Source organism: Malus sylvestris, chromosome 12, assembly GCF_916048215.2.
Source record: "Malus sylvestris chromosome 12, drMalSylv7.2, whole genome shotgun sequence".
Taxonomy (NCBI): Eukaryota; Viridiplantae; Streptophyta; class Magnoliopsida; order Rosales; family Rosaceae; genus Malus; species Malus sylvestris.
In genome coordinates, this window is record NC_062271.1 from 4,058,844 (window position 1) to 4,079,771 (window position 20,928).

The window sequence follows — 20,928 nt, forward strand, 5'->3', positions numbered from 1 at the left end:
CATCAACTTCGATTTGTGGTGGTGATCAATTCCAAATGCAAATAATATTAATTACTTACAAGGCAGAAGATTCTCTTGAATGTTGTTGAAGGGGATAAATTAGTAGTGCTTTGTTCCTTCAATTTAAAATAAACACGAATTTGAATGACTTATGACTCGACTGTTTTTTAGCTTGAAACGTATGTTTGATTTTCCTATGAGGAGCTAGAATTCGAACTTAGAAAAGTATAGCACCATACCAAGAGCAAGTTGGTGCATTCAGCGCTTAATTATAGAACAAGCTTGGTGTACTTATAGAAAAGGCACCTAGAATTGTCTTATTGTATATACACACACCCTAGTATGCACACCTTGTATAAGATCCAGATTTATCCAACCCCTGATGTACGGTTAACCTAAAGAAATTAAAACATGCAGAGAAGGATATACTTCCGTACGCCAAAATAGAGATTGGGTGGTGGTTTGGTGTGTGGGGGAGGGGTTGTATAGCATCATCTAATCCCCTCCACTCTCGGAAGGAGACAACTGTACAACACCCACTTGTATAGGAGTGGGAAACAACTCATGGCTCCATATCCCAATATGATCTGAGATTCTCCGCCATACATGGATGCTGTTTCAATGTTTGGAAGGTGATAGTAGCTGTTTTCTTCGTAGTTTGATCATCGGAATCATTTGATTTTTAATTTGGTTGTTGAGAGTTATCCCACATTGGTGAGGGATAAGGTTTGCTATGTGCTCATATGGTCTTGGGTTACTCTCCATATTACCAATTGATTTTATGGTGGAACCTCGATTTCATCATGGTATCAGAGCGGGTTGTCCTTGTGTGAAGCCAAACGGCCAAACATGCTCTACGTCACCCAGTTGTTGTCCACATGTAGGCTTGAAAATCCGCCTCACGTGTGGGGGCGTGTTGAGAGTTATCCCACATTGGTGAGGGACAAGGTTTGCTTATGTGCTCATATGGTCTTAGGTTACTCTCCATATTGCCAATTGGTTTTATGGTGGAACCTCAATTTCATCATCGGTCGATTGTTTTTCTTCGACAAGAATTATTTTTGTAGGATGACTTCCAAATGAATGGAAAAGAGAAGGAAGAGGGTTCGTAGAGGAGGAACTAAAATCTACATACCTGAATAAAAGGTTGTGGTATCGTAAGGAAAAGAATATATCAATAATGAAATGGTGAGTGCTAAAGTACTTAAGCCAACTGAAGTTGATCTCTTTGTTTTGTTTAATTTTGCGGAGGTCTTTTAATTTGTACTTTCTTGCTAAGTATTTTAATTTAATTTTGCGGAGTGCTAATGTAATTTTCACTTGAGAATATTGCTCAATTTTGCACTTCTGTACATTGACTTTGCAATCTTTACCCTAACCAAATTTCATGCTAATCCTTACCTTCTCACCAATCAGCCAATTGTGCTATTCTTACCTTTCAACCAACCCCTTTTGATTTTGCTTTAACAGCAGTCTATAATCTCGGTTCTTTACGTTTGATAACAACAATGGAATGTTGCAGAAAAGGAATGAATGCAGAAGAACAATTTTAGAGAGAAGAAGAAACTGAGAGAAAGCTCTCAAGATTGTATTCTATTGACTTGATTGAATTACACACTAGCTTTTACAATGTTATATAGGTGTACAAAGCTTGGCGCCTAAGATAACTAGGTAAACAGACTCAACCTTATCCAACCAATTCTAACTAACAACAACTTCAACTAACTTTGCTGATTTGGCTTGCTGACATGGCTAACTAACTTTGCTGAATTGGCCTTACTGATGTGGCAACATTATCCAACATCCCCCCTTAATCTCAACTAGGGTTTCCAAGTTTGAGATTGAATGAATGCTTAACAAATGCATGACTGTGTAAACCTTTTGTCAATACATCAGCCATCAGTTCATCAGTTGGAACATACTTCACTTCCAAATCTCCTTGTTGTACTCTCTCCCTTACAAAGTGATAGTCAGTATCAAGGTGCTTAATCCGAGAATGAAACACTAGATTAGGACTCAAAGCTATAGTTGACATATTATCACAATATATCATAGGAGGACTAGGTAAAAACACTTCCAAATCCTTAAGAATATATCTGATCTAGGCTACATCTGCAGCAGTCTGAGCTAAAGCTTTGTATTATGCTCCAATATAGCTCATTGAGACAGAACTTTGCTTCTTCGATTGCCAGGAAATATGATTGTTACCAAGGAATACTATATAACCTGTCATTGATCTCCTTGTATTGAGATTAGCAGCCCAATTAGAGTTTGAAAATGCACTCAGTGTTGGTTTTGCAATAGCTGAATAGACAATACCAAGTTAAGATGTCCCTTGAAGATATCGAATTATTCTTTTGACTGCTCCAAGGTGATTATCAGTTGGGTTCATCATGAATTGACAAACAAAATTCACAGCAAAGGCAACGTCCGGCCTTGTGAAAGTTAAGTACTGTATTGATCCCACTATACTTCGATAAAAACTTGGATTTGTTCGAGGAACCCCTTATATTACCAACATTGAACTATGAGGTTTACATGTGTAGGAGCAGGCTTACATGAATCCATTCCTGCTTTATGAATGAGATCTTTGACATTCTTTGATTGGTTAACAAAGATGTCTCCATTTGACTAATATTGCATCTGCAATCCCAGGAAACATGTAAGTTTTCCCAAATCTTTCAAATCAAACATTGTAGACAGCTCAGTGATCACTTGTTACACTTTAATAGAGTTTGATCCAGTAAGGATAATGTCATCAACATACAACAATAAAATGACCATATCAGATTGATCTTTCTTCATGAAAAGACTTGTATCAGATCTTGAAGCAGTGAATCCCATAGATAAGAGATAGCTTGTGAATTTAGAGTTCCAAGCCCTTGGAGCGTGTTTTAATTCATATAAAGACTTTATCAATTTGCACACATGTGTGGGATGTTGTGGATCAACAAAACCTTAAGGCTATTTCATATATACTTCTTCCTGCAAATCACCAGGCAGTCTTAATGTCCAATTGTTTTAACTCCCTTTTATTCATGCTCCTGAGAAAACCTTGTGCAACTAACCTAACTTTATATCTTGAAACACTGCCATATGGATTCTTTTTCACCTTGAAAACCCACTTGCTGCCAACAATTGCTCTATCTATAGGTATAGGTACTAAACTCCACGTACCCTAAGCTCTAAGAGAATCATACTCCTCTTGCGTAGACTTTTGCCATTGAGGCAAAGAAGAAGCTTTTTGAAATGAATTTGGTTCTGCACAATCTGATACTTAAGTGACAAAGGAAAAGCCACCAGAAAAAAGGTTCATCTTCAGTGATTTGTAGAGAGTTTAGCTTAGGAAATGTAGCAAAAAAAGCTGCATAATTTTTCTTCTCAATAGCCCCACTTTTCAACCTTTTCATCATTGAATGCTGATAAGTTGAATTTGACAGATAGGAAGAATTATATTCTTCTCCTTCCCTTCACTACCCTTTCATCTCTCCTTTTCTCCATATAACCACCCTAGATCTCAAACACAACCAAAAAATCAAAAAAAGAAAATAGTTATCGAACGAGGTCTAAAATTTTCAATTCAATTCAAAGGAGAACACCAGATACATAGCCTAAGGGAAGAGAAATATTCATCTTTCGCCTTTACTAGGTATATAGTGGGAGGACTCTTGTTGCAAAAGTTTGAGTATAAAATGGGGAAATATTACTAACATGTCTTTCCCTACTAATCCCACAGTTTGTGAAATTAGAACATGATCGAGTTGATCATTATACTCAACAAAATATATATAGCATGCAAGTTGAGTATTTTCAACCCAGATTAATTACATGTTAGATTGAGAAATATTTACATTTCCTCCCTTGGTTTTGGGCATTTTGGTGCCTGAGGATTAACCTCATTTTCTTGGAAACCAATGTTTGTTTCACCTACGGTGATTATAACGTGGGCATCTTCACCATCCAAAAGTACAGGATTAACGCTTCCCCTGTGCAGCAATGGTGGCTTCTCTGGCGATACAGTGGGCTCCACAGCTTTTTTGAAGTGTGCCAGTTCAGAAAGCTCATGAACTGACTTAGAAATGTTTTCTACCCCTTTGACAATCTCAACTAGTATTGAAGCAACTGTTGCAGCTGGTACAATTGCAAGTATGTCAGCAGTTTCTAGTGATGCAGCTTTGAGTGCAATTTTGAGGTCTTCGACTGCAGTTTTGGAGTTCTCCAAATGTTCACAAGCATCTTTTGGTTCTTTCATGGTTTTGATTGCTATGGCTAACGCTTTTAGGGCTTTTCCAGGTTCAATACTCATTGTTCTACAGGAGTCTTGAATTATCTGTAAAAATTCTGGTGGTACCTGCAAGGATGATAAAATTAATTATATAGAAAATTAAATTATTTAGGCAGATCAATTACACGTTATATAAAATCATTTAACATGGTCATTTTCCTTCCGTTAAATATTTTAATTAAATTATGGACCCTTAAAAGAGTATGATGGTTTGATACATACTTGTACATCTGAGTTGATGTGACCATTTAGAGTTTCAATCTGGTAGGCACATTGCCTGGCAAGGGCACCGATCTTCAAGTACTGCTTCCATGGATGGCGAAATTTAAAACTACCATGTCCTGGCTCCCATCTTGCAAAATTTACCTATGCAAATATACAATGTGACACAAATATGACTACACCATATCTGGCAAGTACAAGTTGTACCCGTAAAAAATGGCTAGATAAGTATATTAGTGGTTTCCATCCAGGGTAAAATTTAGTGGCAGCAGGAAATTAAGGAACAAAAAGATGCTTTAGTACTCACCAAGGATTCTTCACTGCTTTTTGAGTTGAGGACACTCTTATATCCTTGAAGAAATGATTCCTTATTTTTGGAGACCATGCCAGACTTTCCATTCTTAGGTAATGGAAAATATTCACCCCCAAAATCTGTAATTTATTAAATTGCTTATTCTTCTTTGAACATGTTGAACAAAACTAAAGGAGCTAGAGCGAATTAGGTAATATATAATTTAGTTTACCTTCTAAGTAGTTTGCAAGCTTTTCTATATTGGAAGCTATCAGCTTCTGCAGATCTTCACCAGCCCATACTGGACAGACAAAACCTGAAATGATCATGCAGGTTCCTCCACCTATTCCAATTGTTAAGAGTCTCTCATGTGCCATCTCCAAGATCCCTTGAACACGATACCCCGAGACGGTTACCATGCTAAATGTCAGTATGAATATCAACACCCCATAGTCATATCTCGCCTTGATCCGTGGGAAGAACCGTGAGAATGTAGATGCTGTAGCTGCAACCATAGAATAACACTTGCATGAATTAGTATAGGCAATATAGTCTTTTACATAGAGACAGACTATAATAGGAGAATACTTCTTGCAGAATAATGTCATGTTAATTATGTCAGAGATAGTGAATTGGGGCCGTTAATTTAAGGGGGACCATGTTGGTCATGTCATATCCGGCAATAGAACGTTAACTCTATTTTTTATGTACAAACATATATATATATACAGAGAGCTTAGGGGAGGGATCCCCATTTTTTGAAAAAAATGGGGATTAGGTGTGGGGCCCATACCTAGTAGGAAGACAAAGATCCCAAGCACAATGGGTTCTCCTTTCACTCCAAAGAGACTAGCTATGTGGTTAGCTCCAAGGCCAAGAGCACCAGCCAAGAATGTTGCAAAACCTCTATTTAAACCTTTGCTGAGGGTTGCACCTACACAGAAAAAGAAACTAAGTACTTGATTAATTGCACATTATAAGTTGAATGAAACTTTAATGTATGTTCACTTTGTTCGTAACTTACCTACAGTGAATTCAAACACTACTACCACGGTTAGCACCGCCCAGATTCCTGCAACACCAATACCATCGAAAAGGGCTTGCCAATAGTACAATATGGACACCAATGTAAGAGCCAAAGCCACTTTTAGAGAGTGAGTTACTCTCCTTGGGTCATCTTGTCCTAGCTTTATAATGCTCTTTATAACTTTGACAACCTTGGTACTCAACTTCCCTAGCAAGGCCTTGAGCCATCCACACAACCGCGTGAAAGCTCCAACCTTCTCTTCCCCTGCAGTTGCTAACTCGGTGATCTCCATGTCTTCAGTTTAGGGACAAACTGTATAAAAGGTTTGAATTAAGAAAGATGGTGTTCCTTTCCTAACAAGTTAAAGTGTCCTATATTGAGAAAAACTAAGCTAATTAAAGCCCTTAGAAAGATGGGTTTTCCTTTTGTAGCTTCAGAGACTTTAGAAAGGGAGAAGGGTGTGGAAGAGAGAAAAGGTTGGGCAAGAAAATGGAAGCAACTTTGATGGGTTGAATTCTTTCACTATTGGCCCTAATTTATAAGGCAGAGTTTGCCAGTTTGGTGTGACTGAAGAATATTTTATGGGTTACACGTCTTTGTGTCTCTTGTAAGAAGAGAGACAAAGATTTTGCTTTGAGAGAAAAAGGAGGGTTTTGAAAAGCGTGGGCTGACTAGGCTTTTACTTGGATCTGAGCTTATATTAAATAAAGGATAATGCTTACATCTCCTTGCGAATGAGTTTATTCTGACACTTGTAAATAACGTATCTTTAATGTAGAAACTTTATAATTAGAACCGTTCAATCTCTTAATCCTTAATTTGAAAGTCATTCCTACTAAAAATCATATGAATCAATGATCGTTTAGTCATCTAAATATATTAAATAAATCCGCGTTTTATTACAAATATGTTACTTGGTACCTATATTGTTGATTTATTTGATACAATTGAATGACTATCTAGATGATCGAATGATTTTTTTAATGATGACTTTCTAATGAATATTAAGAGATTAGACGGTTCCAATTATAAAAGTTTTACGTTGAAGATATATTATTTGCAAGTGGAAGAATGAGTTCATGTCAAAGGGATGCAAGTATTATCCTTTAATAAAACCCACAAACGTTAATTTATCCCACTTGTCAGACTAAAGGAATCAAGAGTGCTTCAACCCACTAGTCATTCCCAAGTCGCAACTCTGCGCACTATAAGGTTAAAAGTTTAAAACCCTTCAGCTTTTGATGATCAAGTGGGTAAGTGTGTATTCTAGTTTCCATGAAACTCTCTCTCACCACCGCGCCCCGAAACATGGTGGTGTGATCACTGTAAAGTCTGACATGCACTGTATCCCACTGTTCCGAGAGAGAGAAGATGGTCAGTTTGCTAACTCAGTTTTGAAGTTAATTAGCAGAACTTGTATGAATTGACTTTGAGTAGAATACGCTTTCACCATGCCATGCACTAACCAACCACAGCAGCTTTATTACAATTATTTACTACGAAAGTAGTGGAAGAATGATGAAGCTATATATATATTCGTCGTTTAAACTATAGATACGTCAAAGAATCCATAGAACCAATGACATTCACATATGAACCAGTAGAAAGTTTGTATGCTTTGAGGTCAGAACTATAAAATGATAACGTCACAAGGTTAACAGAGAAACAAAAGTGGAAAGTGATGCAGTATAGTAACGTAGTATACTGTATAAGTAACCCAAATAGAAAAGGTAGTATCTGTGTACTGATTGGAAGACTTTTTCTATTTGGTTATTTCACTTTTTAGTTGTTTCTTTTTTCCTTCTTTATGACGAGAAATTTTAGTTGTGACGGAGATGGCACACCACGTGTTTTTATGTAAGTAGTAAGAATTTTTTTTTTAAGTTATTACTTTTTAAAACACATAGCCCACCATTTATATAGTGACACGTGGTGTACCACTCTATTTGATGATCAAACTGAAAAATCTCTCAAACGATGAGATTTATGGGAGAGGATCCTCTCCGAACCCAAACCCACGGGATCCTCCTTTCTTTTCTGCAGTTTTGCTTCTACTGCTGCTGCTTCTTCAATTCTTCTCCTTCAATAATCCTTCTCCTTCACTCCTGGGTCTTCTTCACTATTTTTTGTATGTTTATAGGAAACTTCTACATGATCAGTTTTATATAAAATCACTTTCGTCGACAACTATTACGATGTTGTCAGTAACTAGCTCCGGGGAACCCAGGATGCTGACTCCGGAAGCACGACGCTGATTTCGGGGAAGCCACGATGCCAACGCGGCCTTTAAAGAAGAAGGATCCGGTGGGTTTGGGTCCGGAGAGGATCCTCTCCCGAGATTTATGTCCTTGATTAACTGTAATTTTTTATTTGTGTGTTAATAATTCTCTTGAATATATGTACTGTCGAAGATTCTTTAAAAAATAAAAAAAAATTCATGATATATCTGAGGAGATTTATCAAGTATTTCAATATCTGCAAGTGCTTATTTATCAAGTATTTCAATATATGCAAGTGCTTAGGCATTGGGGGAATTGGGATGAAACGACAAATTAAGGTACCAATGAATATATTAATGTGATATCAAACAAAAGTTAGTGTCTGCCTTCAGTTCATTACAAGGAGGAAATATTATTAGGTCACCACTTATCGCTGATGTAGCATCACGTTGGGGTCACAGTGACAACATGATGACAAAGAAAAAAACAAGGAGAAAAGCCAAAACAGGGGAACCTGGAAGTTAGAACGAAAGGCATCGATCGGGGTCATGTTTTGGAAGTTGATCAATCTTTTTCTTTTCCTTTTTCTAATAGGAGGTAATTTGTCTGCCCTTCTGTTATGGTGTTATTTTCATCTCCTCTTTATTTATGCAGTCATGGTTAAACCATGTTAACATTTTATATTGATTTTTTTATAGAGATAATAATACAAAAAACAATAGAAATATAAAATGTTAACGTGACTTAACCGTGACCGCATAAATAGGAGGGGGATAAGAATGGCACCATAACACAAAGGCAGACAATCTGCCTCCTTTCTAATATACATGGTTAGAAACGAAATGAGTATTTAATCCACTTTGGAAACTGCTGCTTAGAACCCTAACCCTGTTGATCTGTACATGCATCTCTCTCTATTTCTTATATATGTTGTACGCGTTCTATATGTTACATATATGAAGCATGTAGTTGTACATGTATTATCCTGATTATTATTTTTGGTCATCTTTAGAACTCATAAAAAATTGCTCATATATGAAACTGATAATGTCAGCAACCACTGCTTTAATTAGTAGAATCTGACTCAATCTGTAGGCCTTTCTTTTTATCTACCTTACTTTTAGAAAATAGCATTATACCATATTTAAGATTTCCAAATGTGGAGGCATGGTACTAAATAAGGCATGGCTGCTGTGTTGGTGTGAGTTTCCCTAATTTAGGAGATTTTATTTTATTCTTATTATAATTCTACTTTGATCAGGTTTTAAATTGTATTGTAAAATCCTCTTTAAATCACTTTATATACCTCTATTTTGGAGATGGATAATATATTAAAAGTTTCATAACGCTAGAATTAATTTTAACATGGTAACAAAGCAACCTATTCTTCTGACACATCTTAAGTACTTGGCTTGAATTTGCCAAAGTTTGTATGACAGTGGAGGCAAAGTTTTTTGAACAAACGATATTGTCTAAGCCTCACAATGGACTAGCAATAATATGGTTCAAATTCGCCTTTGACGAGAATCGAACTTAAGACCTCTCACTTACAAGTAAAAAGAAATATCATTAGACCACAGTATTAAGTGACCCATTGGAGGCAAAGTTAATCTCTGTATGAATATATAGTAGGCTATACCAGCAAAGTTATAAGATTACATGAAACCCTAATTTATTTACGTCAACTAAGCCCAATGGAGTGGGCTCACTTTAACACTACCCCAAGTTAGCGTATAGATATCACCAATGCGTAATTTGTCGAGACAGTTATGAAAAACTCGGTTTAATTTCTTTATGATTATATATAGTAGGCTATACTATCAAAGTTACTAGATTACATGAAACCCTAATTTGTTTACGTCAATAAGCCCAATGGAGTGGGCTCACTTTAACACTACGCCAAATTAGCGTATAGATATTACCAATATGTAATTTGTCGAGAGAATTATGAAAAACTCGGTTTGAAACAACTTTAGTAAGAATATATGCCAATTGATCATTACACTTTACGAACAATAAAGAAATTAAAGGCCCCACTTTGTCTGCCACTCTTTTTGTATTTCTTCATCGTCGTTAATTCCTCACGTCAATGTGTTGAAATTACCCAAAATTAACAAAAGGATGCAAAACCCAAACTGGAAACAATATTCCTTTCACTGTTTATTCTTTGTACTCAGGATTTTGCCAAAATTTTGAGCAACTTGTAAAGGAGGTACATAAGCGCAACACCAACTTGATAGGTCCTTCACTGAGGGAAACAGCGAGGCAATCCAAATGCTTAAAGTACTTGTATATATGCATGCCCTATCCACTATATCAATTGTACATAGTTTTGGAAATCATCTAATGGTTTAAAATTCACAATTAAATGGAGCTGAATTTTCGTTATTTTTTATTGTACTTGTTTTGATTACGATTGCTGAAGTGTTGATAGCTTCACATGCTGCTGGACAGCTAGAATATATGTGGTTTGTTTATTTAAGATTTTGTCTTGAGCCTCTCTGTTTTCTGCTTCATTCCTTTCATGGAACCTTATTCGATCAAGGGTGCATTAATGTGACCATTGTCTTTAATTTAGTTTTAGAAATTTGGATTCCAAGATATGTGCACGTACCTTTCTAAGCTCTATTCGAAATGGTAAGTATTTTCTCAGCATATAGCATTGCTCAAAAAGAGAAATTATGGATATATAGTTCGGTAGTTAATTAGATTAAGCAAACATTTGATATGCTCTTGTTTTTTTTTTTTTTTTTAATTTTTTTAACAAACGATGTTATCTACACTAAGACCATCTCTAACCGAGGGCTGGCCAGATGGCTCGTTTTAGCCCTCTGGCCCTCCAAGATTCTCTAAGATATTAATATTTTAATGAACAGTACATGGCCATATTTGCCTCCGTCTCCAACCGAGGGCCAAAGGGCCAGAAGGCTCGTTTTAGCCCTGTCACAAAAAACCGTCTCCAACCGAGGTTCAAAGGGTCATAGGGCCAAACATAATTTATTATTTAAAAACTACAATTTAAATTCAAATCCAACGGCTAAGTGACGACAACATGATGTCAGCTAGCCGTTGGTAGCTGACATCATGTTGATCGTTGGTTAATGTTATTTAATGTTGTTTTATATTGTTTAATGTTGTTTCATGTTACTTAATTTAATTTAATGTTGTATAAATGGCCTAGGAAGTTATAGGAAAAAAATAGAATTAAAAAAAAATATGAAACAAATTTTGTGAAATAGAAGTTATAGGAAAAAAATGGAATTTAAAAAAATATGAAACAAATTTTGTAAAATAGAAGTTATATGAAAAAAAAAAATATGAATCAAATTTTGTAAAACAGAAGTTATAGGAAAAAAATAGAATTTAAAAAAAAATTGAAACAAATTTTGTGAAATAGAAGTTATAGGAAAAAAATGGAATTTAAAAAAAATATGAAACAAATTTTGTAAAATAGAAGTTATAGGAAAAAAAAATAGAATTTAAAAAAAAATTGAAACAAATTTTGTAAAATAGAATTGAAAAAAAATATGAAACAAAATTTGATTCATATGAAAAGGAAAAAAACAAGGGAAAAAAAGAAGTTTAAATTCATATAAAAAAAATTAATACAACGGCTACTAGCCGTTATATTAAAAAAAAATTCAAACTATTAGTGTCGGTTATAACCGACACTAATAGTAATTAAAAAAAAAAATTTCCTTTAAATAACTATTACTGTCGGCTATAACCGACAGTATTAAAATCCTTCTTTAATACTGTCGGTTATAACCAATAGCAATGAAAAACTATAATAAAAAAAATAGCCAGCCCGGGGCTGTCTAGCTGGCCGAAAGCAGCCAGCCCTTTGGCCCTTTGAAATTTCATGGGGCCCTCCCAGATTCCCGAGCCCTCTGGCCTAGCCCTCGGTTGGAGACGGTTTTAGGGCTATTTTCAACCCTCTGGCCCTCTGGACCATTCGGTTAGAGATGGCCTAAGAGGTAGAGAATGAGCTAGCAGTAATGTGATTTAAATTTGCCTTTGGGAAGAATCGAACCTAAGATCTCTCACTTACAAGTAGAGAAATATCACTAGATCGTGGTACTAAGTGGCATCGGAAAAAAGTTCATTTACTTTATAAAGGGCCTCCTTATCTTTATTGCCGCACCCTCTCTCCCTCTATAATTTTTTAGTTAAATAGGTCTACAACACAAGTAAATTTTTATGACTTAGTTTATTATTAGAGAAAAATGCAAAAATGAAAATAATAATTATAGGCTCAGTTAACCAAATAAAAACCAATTGTCATATATATAAACTAATTTTTTATTATTAATTTCCTATTAGAATTTTTATATACATAATATATATAGAAAAGGATATAAATTTTGGGTGCCCTTTAGAAATTGGAGGTCATGTGACCTTTTGCACGCCCCAACGCCGTCCATTTGCTTTTGAGTTACACAACGCTACCAACCCTACAAGAGGTTCTTATCCATATAATTTGAACAAATAACTATTGAAAGTGTGAATCACATATTAGCAAACTAAAGCCTTACATAATGGTTAAATAAGATTTCATATTATAAGATATTGTTGACCTTAAAAAAATGAAGAAAAGTGTTACTAAATAAAAGTTCATATTATAAGATATTGTTGACCTTCAAAATTACGCTGACTAGGCCAAAGTAATTTACAAGCTAACTACGTCCTTCTGCTATTGCGGGCATGGCAATCCGCAAACCAAGCTCGGCCGGATAAATAGGATGAATATGGTGGTGTGGTGATGTCCCACTGTTGCACTTAGTGACTTCGGCCGAGGAATGAATACTCTTCCCCTTAGCTTCATCTTTTTTTCTTTTGTATTTCTGTTTGGATGTACTTCAGGGGTATGTGAAGGTTTTTTAGATCTGGTGGCTCTCCCTAGTGTGGGGGTTCTAATACCGAGTTTAGGTTAGAGTTTGTTTCCCATTACAGGTTTGAAACTTTTGCATTGCGAAGCCTTGGTCGAATGTACCACTCAGGTTGATTTCTCCATTACGGTTGCTCTAATATATGTCTGGACATATGAGATTAAAACATAAGTGATATATGGTGGTTACGGTGTTGGAGGAGTAAAAATGGAAAATCGTAGATTCATCAGCAGCTGATAAGTTTCGAATAAGAACCCGATCACCACTCCACAACAATATATAGTTAGACTGCTTCCAGAATCAGTTTTTTGTGACTTCTTTAGGCAATCCCATAACGGTGTCAACCCTATCAGTATCACTGTTTCTACAAATGGAAAAATCAATGGATGTTGCAGCATCAAACCGCTAGCAACATTGAGTGTAATTTCCTCCTCTATCAGGCTATCGATCACCTCCTCTGATATGACATAAAGACAAACCTCTGCTCTGCGCCAATCACCGTTTCTTTTTCCAGTTTTTAAGGTTGGTTACCAGTACAGATCCTATAACTGCTGCTTGACCACCATAATAGCCTTGATAAAATTCCATGCTTCTTCCTTGCAGGATGGTTTCTCCCTTATTATCCCTTCATGCACCACCCCCGTGTCTGCAGTAATCAACAATGTAGCAGGAGCATCCCCATTCAATTGTTATCTCACTTTGGAGCCTTGAAATATTAGTATCTGCTTTGGCCTCAGCTAGAACCATGACCAATTCTTTAGGCTTATCCATCCTTATACTTTTTTTTTCATCAATATCTGCAGTCACGACTGTGAAATGGTATCCCATCTCCACCAGTATTCTCCGGCGCGCCGCCAACGCCGATCCGAGTATTATTTGAAATGACATCTCCTTTGAGTTTCTCATTTGTAGGTATTTAGATAGACCTTTATGAAAGTTTTAAGCCATGCATGTCCCCAATTCCATAGGACCTTCACCAATTTAAAAATTTAAGACTCAATAAATGAATTTTCAACTGAACCTACTATCTCTGCACATATTCCATATGTTACTATCGGATAAACTTCTGATTTAATGATTTTTCAACCGAAATTTTCTTAAAATTTCAAAACGTGAATGATTTATGATTCTAACAAATTAACAATTGCTTATCATACTGCACTACGGCAATAAAATATACGATGATTATACCATTTTGCTATAACATATGTATTATGCTAAAAATGCATTTCATACAATAACTCGTAGAATAATAAAAACATAAAGAATAGAAATCTTCCCCTTTTAGGTTTAGCTCATGCTCCCTGCACCAATTAGTGTTCAATGGCCTTGCCTCCTTTACAGTGAGCGTTATTTGCACTCTTCCAGTGAATTATTTGCCATTGTTAGACAACTTCGTTGTTGTCGAAGCAAATTCAGTGTATTTCTTTTGCTTTCAAGCCTTAAGTGCTTGCCGAATAAGTAACCTCATTTTTCTTCGTAGCTTTTGACTTGATCATGCTTGTGCATTATTTGCCCATGTACATTTTTGGTATGCAGCAAAACTTCATTCTCTTTCTTTTCCTTCCAAAGAGAGACTGTGAATTGCATTGATCTTAATTTATAATTGAAAAGAATGAAGGAATTCTTATCTTTTAGGCAATTTCTACGAGCGTGTTGAAGCCTTTCAATATTGTTGGAGTGAGATTTCCTACAAGAAGAAATACCTTCACAGATTTGTTGACCGCAATCCTCACATTCGCCGAATCCTTCTTCGAGATGTCTCCAAAATAATCTTCCTCCGTAGCTTGCCTAGGCGGGGTACCTGCAAAAGATACTCTGACGCTCAAGTCAGTTGATTCGTTTCTATTTTCTGGATTCCCTTGGGTAGATCTCAGGTACCTGGTTATTTGGATCCTCTCCCTATTTATAAGACTGCATGCTTGATGATCAAGTCCCACCACCAGTCCTCCTTCCCACTTCCTTAATGGTCATCCGTCATGTAACTGCATGCCCTAGGAACAACTACCATGACCCGTCTCCCTCTCCCACTTCTCCTCCGTAGTGGGAATTATCTAGGCACGTTCCCTTGCGTATACTTCTTGTGGGCTTTTGTCTTGCACACCTCTTTCTCCTTGGATGATTGGTATTGGCCTATAAGTCGAAGCCGGATTTTATCCTCCCACAATTGCCCATTTTTTTCTTTTTTTACGCATGTAAAATAGGGGAAAATTGAGTTTTTCGATCTCATGAGGCCTTAAAATCGTACTCTTTAAAGGGCTGATACCTTATATGATTTTCGAACGGAGATTTACAATGACTGACACTACGAACATTACAAAAGTAAACTGGCAGGATGAACATTACGCAAGTGAACTGACATTATGAACATTACGAAAGTAAACTGGCAGGATGAACATTACGCAAGTGAACTGACATTACGAACATCATGAACATTGCAAACATTATGAACATTACGAAAGTACTGACTAAACTAACATTACAAACATCACGAACATTACGAACATTACGAACATCACGAACATTACGAACATTACGAAAGTAAATTAGCAGGACGAACATTACGCAAGTGAACTGACATTACAAACATCACGAACATTACGAACATTACGAAAGTACTGACTGGCATTACGAACATCACGAAAGTAAATTCACATGACGAACATCACGAAAGGGGATTACGAAGACTGATAAAAGTGGACTGACATACAGTGGACACCGCACTTATTACACATATGTATACATATATGTATATATATATATACATATATGTATGTATATATATATGTATATATATATATGTATATACCATGCATGTTTCCTCATCCCGCATATAATCCATAATGGCAGGCTGCACATCTGCACTTCTAAGTTCTAATCTGCAAGCTTATATAAAGATCCATGGCAACTTGACATGCGGCTTTGACAAGAAAATACATTCATGGACATGCTATGATGCCACAAAAGTCAAATTCTCTTCTTTCTTTCTTTATAAATAAATAAATAAATATATATATATATATATATATATATATATATATATATATATATATATATTTCGTTTTTGCCGAAACTACATGCACATTAACACTTGTTTTTTCCTCTCTTACACATCTATGTATATCCCTGCGAACATCACATCCTTGACTAGGCTATCTGGCTATCTATATATATTATTGTGGACTTGTAGACATCACATTCTTGACCAGACTACACATATATATATCTATACATATATCTGGGTACGTTGGCATACATAGGCACATTCTTACACGCAACATAGGCATACCCAAGGAAGAAAATATCGGTAATATCGGAAATATCGGTAGTTCGAAAACACGGAAATATCGATGGAAATATCGGGATAATATCGATATCGATAAAAATTACATGGAAACCACGGAAATTGTAAGAAAAACTTGGAAATTTTTAATGAAACTTTGTAGGATGTTTATTTAGTCAATTATCTATTAGTTTATCACAAAAAATTGGAAGGAAATGCATTGCATGATGGATTTAACTGATTTAAGTTGATTATATAGCGAGTTGGCAAACATTGTGAGTGTAGAAAATATGTAGTAATTAATGAAAGAAGTTTAAACACACCATAATCATTTATATATAATTAATTAGTACAATATTTGGAGGTTTTATTTAGGATATAAAAAAAAAAAGGGAAGTGAATAAAATGATGAAGAATAATGTGCCGAATTTGACACTTTAAATTTCTTACACATAAGAATAAGACTAAACTTTAATTTGGATGCCGATTATGTTTTTTCAAGTTCATATAAAGTAAAATAATTGAATTTTGAAAGCCAGGAGTGTGTCAATTGAATTTTGGCCGGCGTGCAAGGTATCAATCTTTTCGTCTCGTCGATTAGTACAACTTTCCTTTTTGTTTCACTCAATTTCGTTGAGTATTGAAAAAGTTATACTCATTTGAATCTTACCTAGTTTCCGGCGACCTCAGTGGCTTTCGAGGCAATTTCCGGCCAAACCACAATGATTCAGACGTCGTGTGAGATACCATTCTCTTCATCTCTTCGAGGGCTACAACTTTACTTTTTGTTTCACTCAATTTCGTTGCGTATTGAAAAAGTTATACTCATTTGAATCTTACCCAATTTCCGGCGACCTCAGTGGCTTTCGAGGCAATTTCCGGCCAAACCACGGCCAGTTGGCCGGCGTGCAAGGTATCAATATCTTCGTCTCGTCGATTAGTACAACTTTCCTTTTTGTTTCACTCAATTTCGTTGAGTATTAAAAAATTTATACTCATTTGAATCTTACCCAGTTTCCGGCGATCTCAGTGACTTTCGAGGCAGTTTCCGGCCAAACCACGACGATTCAGACGTCGTGTGAGGTACCATTCTCTTCGTATCTTCGAGGGATACAACTTTCATTTTTTCTTGCTTGATTTCGTTGAGTTTTGACAAAGTTATGGCCGTTTAAAGTGGGTGTAAATGTTCGGCCGAAATTCTGATTTTATCCTATTGGGAGAGTCCCACATCGCCCATACTTGCTCACTGCCCTCGCAATTTGTCCTATAAAACCCACATTCCCCTGCTAAGTAAGCCATATCTTGGTCGCCCTTTGGGCTATGATCAAGTGAAGTATGTGTTGAGTTTTCTCAACATAAATAAGTATTTTTTAGTATTATGTCACGATATTATCGATAATTTCGATAATATCGCGATATTTTGACGAAAATCATATGGATAGTTAAAAAAATTTCGGATCTCTAAAAAAACGATAATATCGGCGATATTTCGCCGATATTATCGATATTTTCTTCCTTGGGCATACCTTTGCGTACCAACATGCAAATCTTTGCACGTGCTGTTCATATATTCGTATATATCTCTGCACATACAAGTGTATATATTTATATGTCATTACCTTGAGTTCCTTCATCCCCATTCTCCTTCACTTCCTCTGCTCGGTTTCTTCACCAAGCCTGTGATTTCTCGTTCCAGAGTGGCCTCTTGGCTTCCAGGTAACCTTTCATTTCAAACCCCTATTGTGGGAATATTTCAGACATTCCACTTACGGGTACAAATTCCTCTTTTAAATAAAAGATATTCCCTTTTACGGGCAGGAAAAACAACGTCCCACTACTTGAGCTTTTACTTTTGTGCACGTAAAGCTCCATTTTCATTGGCAAACACACGATGTGTTCGCGGAGGAAAATCATTTTTTGCACAGATTCACCTTTTCGTTATTGTTCTTGAACCGTTCAACCTTGACTTCTTCTTTTAATTAGGTCTTTAACTATTCGATCTTGGATTTTCTTTTCCCGATCTTAGATTTTCGATCTTGATTGGGTCTTTGCCCATTCAATCTTGGGCTTTCTTTTCCCACTCGATCTTAGATTTCCGATCTTGATTGGGTCTTTGCCCATCCGATCTTGGTTTTTCTTTTCCATTCGATCTTGATTGGGTCTTTGCCCATCCGATCTTGGGTTTTCTTTTCCCACTCGATCTTAGATTTTCGATCTTGATTGGGTCTTTGCCCATCCGATCTTGAGTTTTCTTTTCCCATTCGATCCTAGATTTTCGATCTTGATTGGGTTTTTGCCCATCCGATCTTGGGTTTTCTTTTCCCATTTGATCTTAGATTTTCGATCTTGATTGGGTCTTTGCCTATCCAATCTTGGGTTTTCTTTTCCCACTCGATCTTATGTTTTCGATCTTGATTCGATCCTCAATCCATGGCTTATGCTTTTTAGCTTTAGAATTTAATGAAGTGCAACTTTATTTATCATACAATGAGGAGATGTCAGCAAACATTTAGGGATACACCCTTTGACATGCAAGGAAGACAAGAAAGGATTCACCCTTTAACATTGCTGGAAATAGAAATTTTAATATGGAAGACATAAACATGACAGGCTAAATATGGTACTTTCTTAAATGAATTGCGTTCCAAGGGGGTGGCACATACTGACCTGTTTCAACGTGCCTAAGTTTATAAGCTCCCTTCCCGAAGGCTTCTATCACCTCATATGGTCCTTCCCATATGCGTCCAAGTTTTCCAGCATTCAAATCTTTTGTGTTTTCCATGACCTTTCTTAATACCTATTCGCCTACCTTGAACCTTTTTTACTTGACCCGTTTTGTTGAAGTAGGTCGCAACTTGGTTCTGGTAGTTGGCAAGTTGTAGTGCGGCGATTTCCCTTTGCTCCTCGACTAAGTCGAGGTTATGGGCTAGCTGCTGATCATTCTTGCCATTTTCCACGACTAATGTTCTGATCGTAGGTAGACCGAGTTCCATGGGGGTAACCGTTTCAATGCCATAAGCGAGAGAGAATGGGCTTTCACCGATTGGCTTCCGCTTTGTGGTATTATAAGCCCATAGTATATTGGGGAGTTCCTCATGCCACCTTCATTTGCGTTGTTCCAACTTTTTCTTTAAGCAATCGAAAATCATTCGATTTGTCTTCTCTGCTTGGCCATTTCCCTGGGGATAACTTCTGGAAGAGAATTGTAATGTGATCCCTTTCTCTATGCAATAACTTCTAAATCTTTGATTATAGAATTGTGTCCCATTATCCTTCACAATCGCTTTTGGTATGCCAAACCGACATACAATGTTCCGCCATATGAATCTTACAACGTCATCTTATGTAACATAAATGTACGTTTCTGCTTCTACCTACTTAGTGAAGTAGTCTGTGGCGAGAATGACAAACTTGTTATTCCCGAGAGCCCTTGATGACGGGCCTACAATGTTTATGCCCCATTTTGCAAATGGTCAGGGTCCTAATATTAAATTGAGCTATTCGGTGGGTTGTTTAACAACTGGGGCATATCTCTAGCACTTGTCGCACTTTCTTACATACTGCTCTGCTTCTCGAGCCATGTACGGCCATAAGTAACCTTGAGTTAATGCTCGATGTGCTAAGCTTCTTCCTCCTCAGTGATTCCCACACATTCCTTCATGTAATTCTCTTAGAACCCATTCAGACTGCCTTGGATTTAAGCACCTGAGGCAAGGCCCTGAGAATGACCTCCTATAGAGCGTGTCGCTAAAGATTGCATATCTTACTGCTTTCATTCGGAGTTTTCTTGCTTCCACAAGATCTTCTGGCTGGATCTTTTTTGTCAGGTAGTTTACGATTGGCATCATCCAACAGTCATTATCCTCAGCTTGAGCTTGCTCTGGCAACGGGTTGTCAAATCTTGACCTTTGCCCGTCAATTTGCATCACTTCTGATTGCACTGCTTTGATACTCGGGGAGTGCAGATATTCTACTTTGGCTACCCGCAGGTTCTCTTGTGCGGCTGACGCCATGCACGCTAGCTGATCCGCTCTTTTGTTCATCTATCCAGGTATTTACTTCAGCTCGAAATACTTGAATCCATTCGCCAGCCCTTTAACCAGTTGCTGATATGCCTCCATCCTCGCATTTTTGGTCGTATACTCTTCAGTTGCTTGGCCGACGATGAGTTATGAATCACTATGCATTGTAAGACGGCTTACCTTCAATTGTTTTGCAAGTTCAAGGCCTAGTATCAAGGCTTCATATTCCGCCACATTGTTTGATGCAGGAAATTCCAACCGAACTGAACACTCTAAGTCTACACCTTCAGAGGAAATTAAAATGATCCCTGCCCCCGCTTCTGCTAGATTGGATAAGTTCTTCCTCCTCTAGTCTGATGATTCCATCAGCTCAGGCCATCACCTCTCTTATGTCTAGTGGCGGTGTTTCGATTAACGACCTACACATCTTCGTTCCAGGCAACACCCCTTCTCGGAATGCCAAAGATGCAGTGTGAGAATCACATTCTTCTAGAGTGGACATTTCCTTCGTGAACCTAGTCATGTAGCTTTAAAGGCTCTCGCCAACATTTTGTTTGGTGCTGAACAAGATCGTAACATCTTTTCTTGGCCTCTGATTGCAGACATATTGAGATATGAATGCTTCGCAAAGCTCTGCGATACTTCTGATTGACCTCGGTTTCAGTTGTCTGAACCAAGTTAACGATGAT

The 20,928-nt window shown here is 36.9% G+C and overlaps 1 protein-coding gene and 1 pseudogene across 1 annotated transcript; both read right to left on the bottom strand.

Moving 5' to 3' along the window:
* Nucleotides 1-3,666: 3,666 nt before the first annotated feature.
* On the bottom strand, nt 3,667-6,311 carry LOC126594331 (aluminum-activated malate transporter 8-like). Its single transcript, XM_050260578.1, has 6 exons — nt 5,824-6,311; nt 5,593-5,733; nt 5,032-5,304; nt 4,815-4,939; nt 4,508-4,651; nt 3,667-4,351 (listed from the first exon to the last, which is right to left on the bottom strand). Exons 1-6 carry the CDS (start codon nt 6,116-6,118, stop codon nt 3,848-3,850), a joined length of 1,482 nt encoding a protein of 493 aa, XP_050116535.1. The 5' UTR covers nt 6,119-6,311; the 3' UTR covers nt 3,667-3,847.
* A 6,841-nt stretch (nt 6,312-13,152) lies between these two features.
* Nucleotides 13,153-14,046, bottom strand: LOC126594333 (uncharacterized; annotated as a pseudogene).
* Between the last annotated feature and the right edge of the window lie 6,882 nt (nt 14,047-20,928).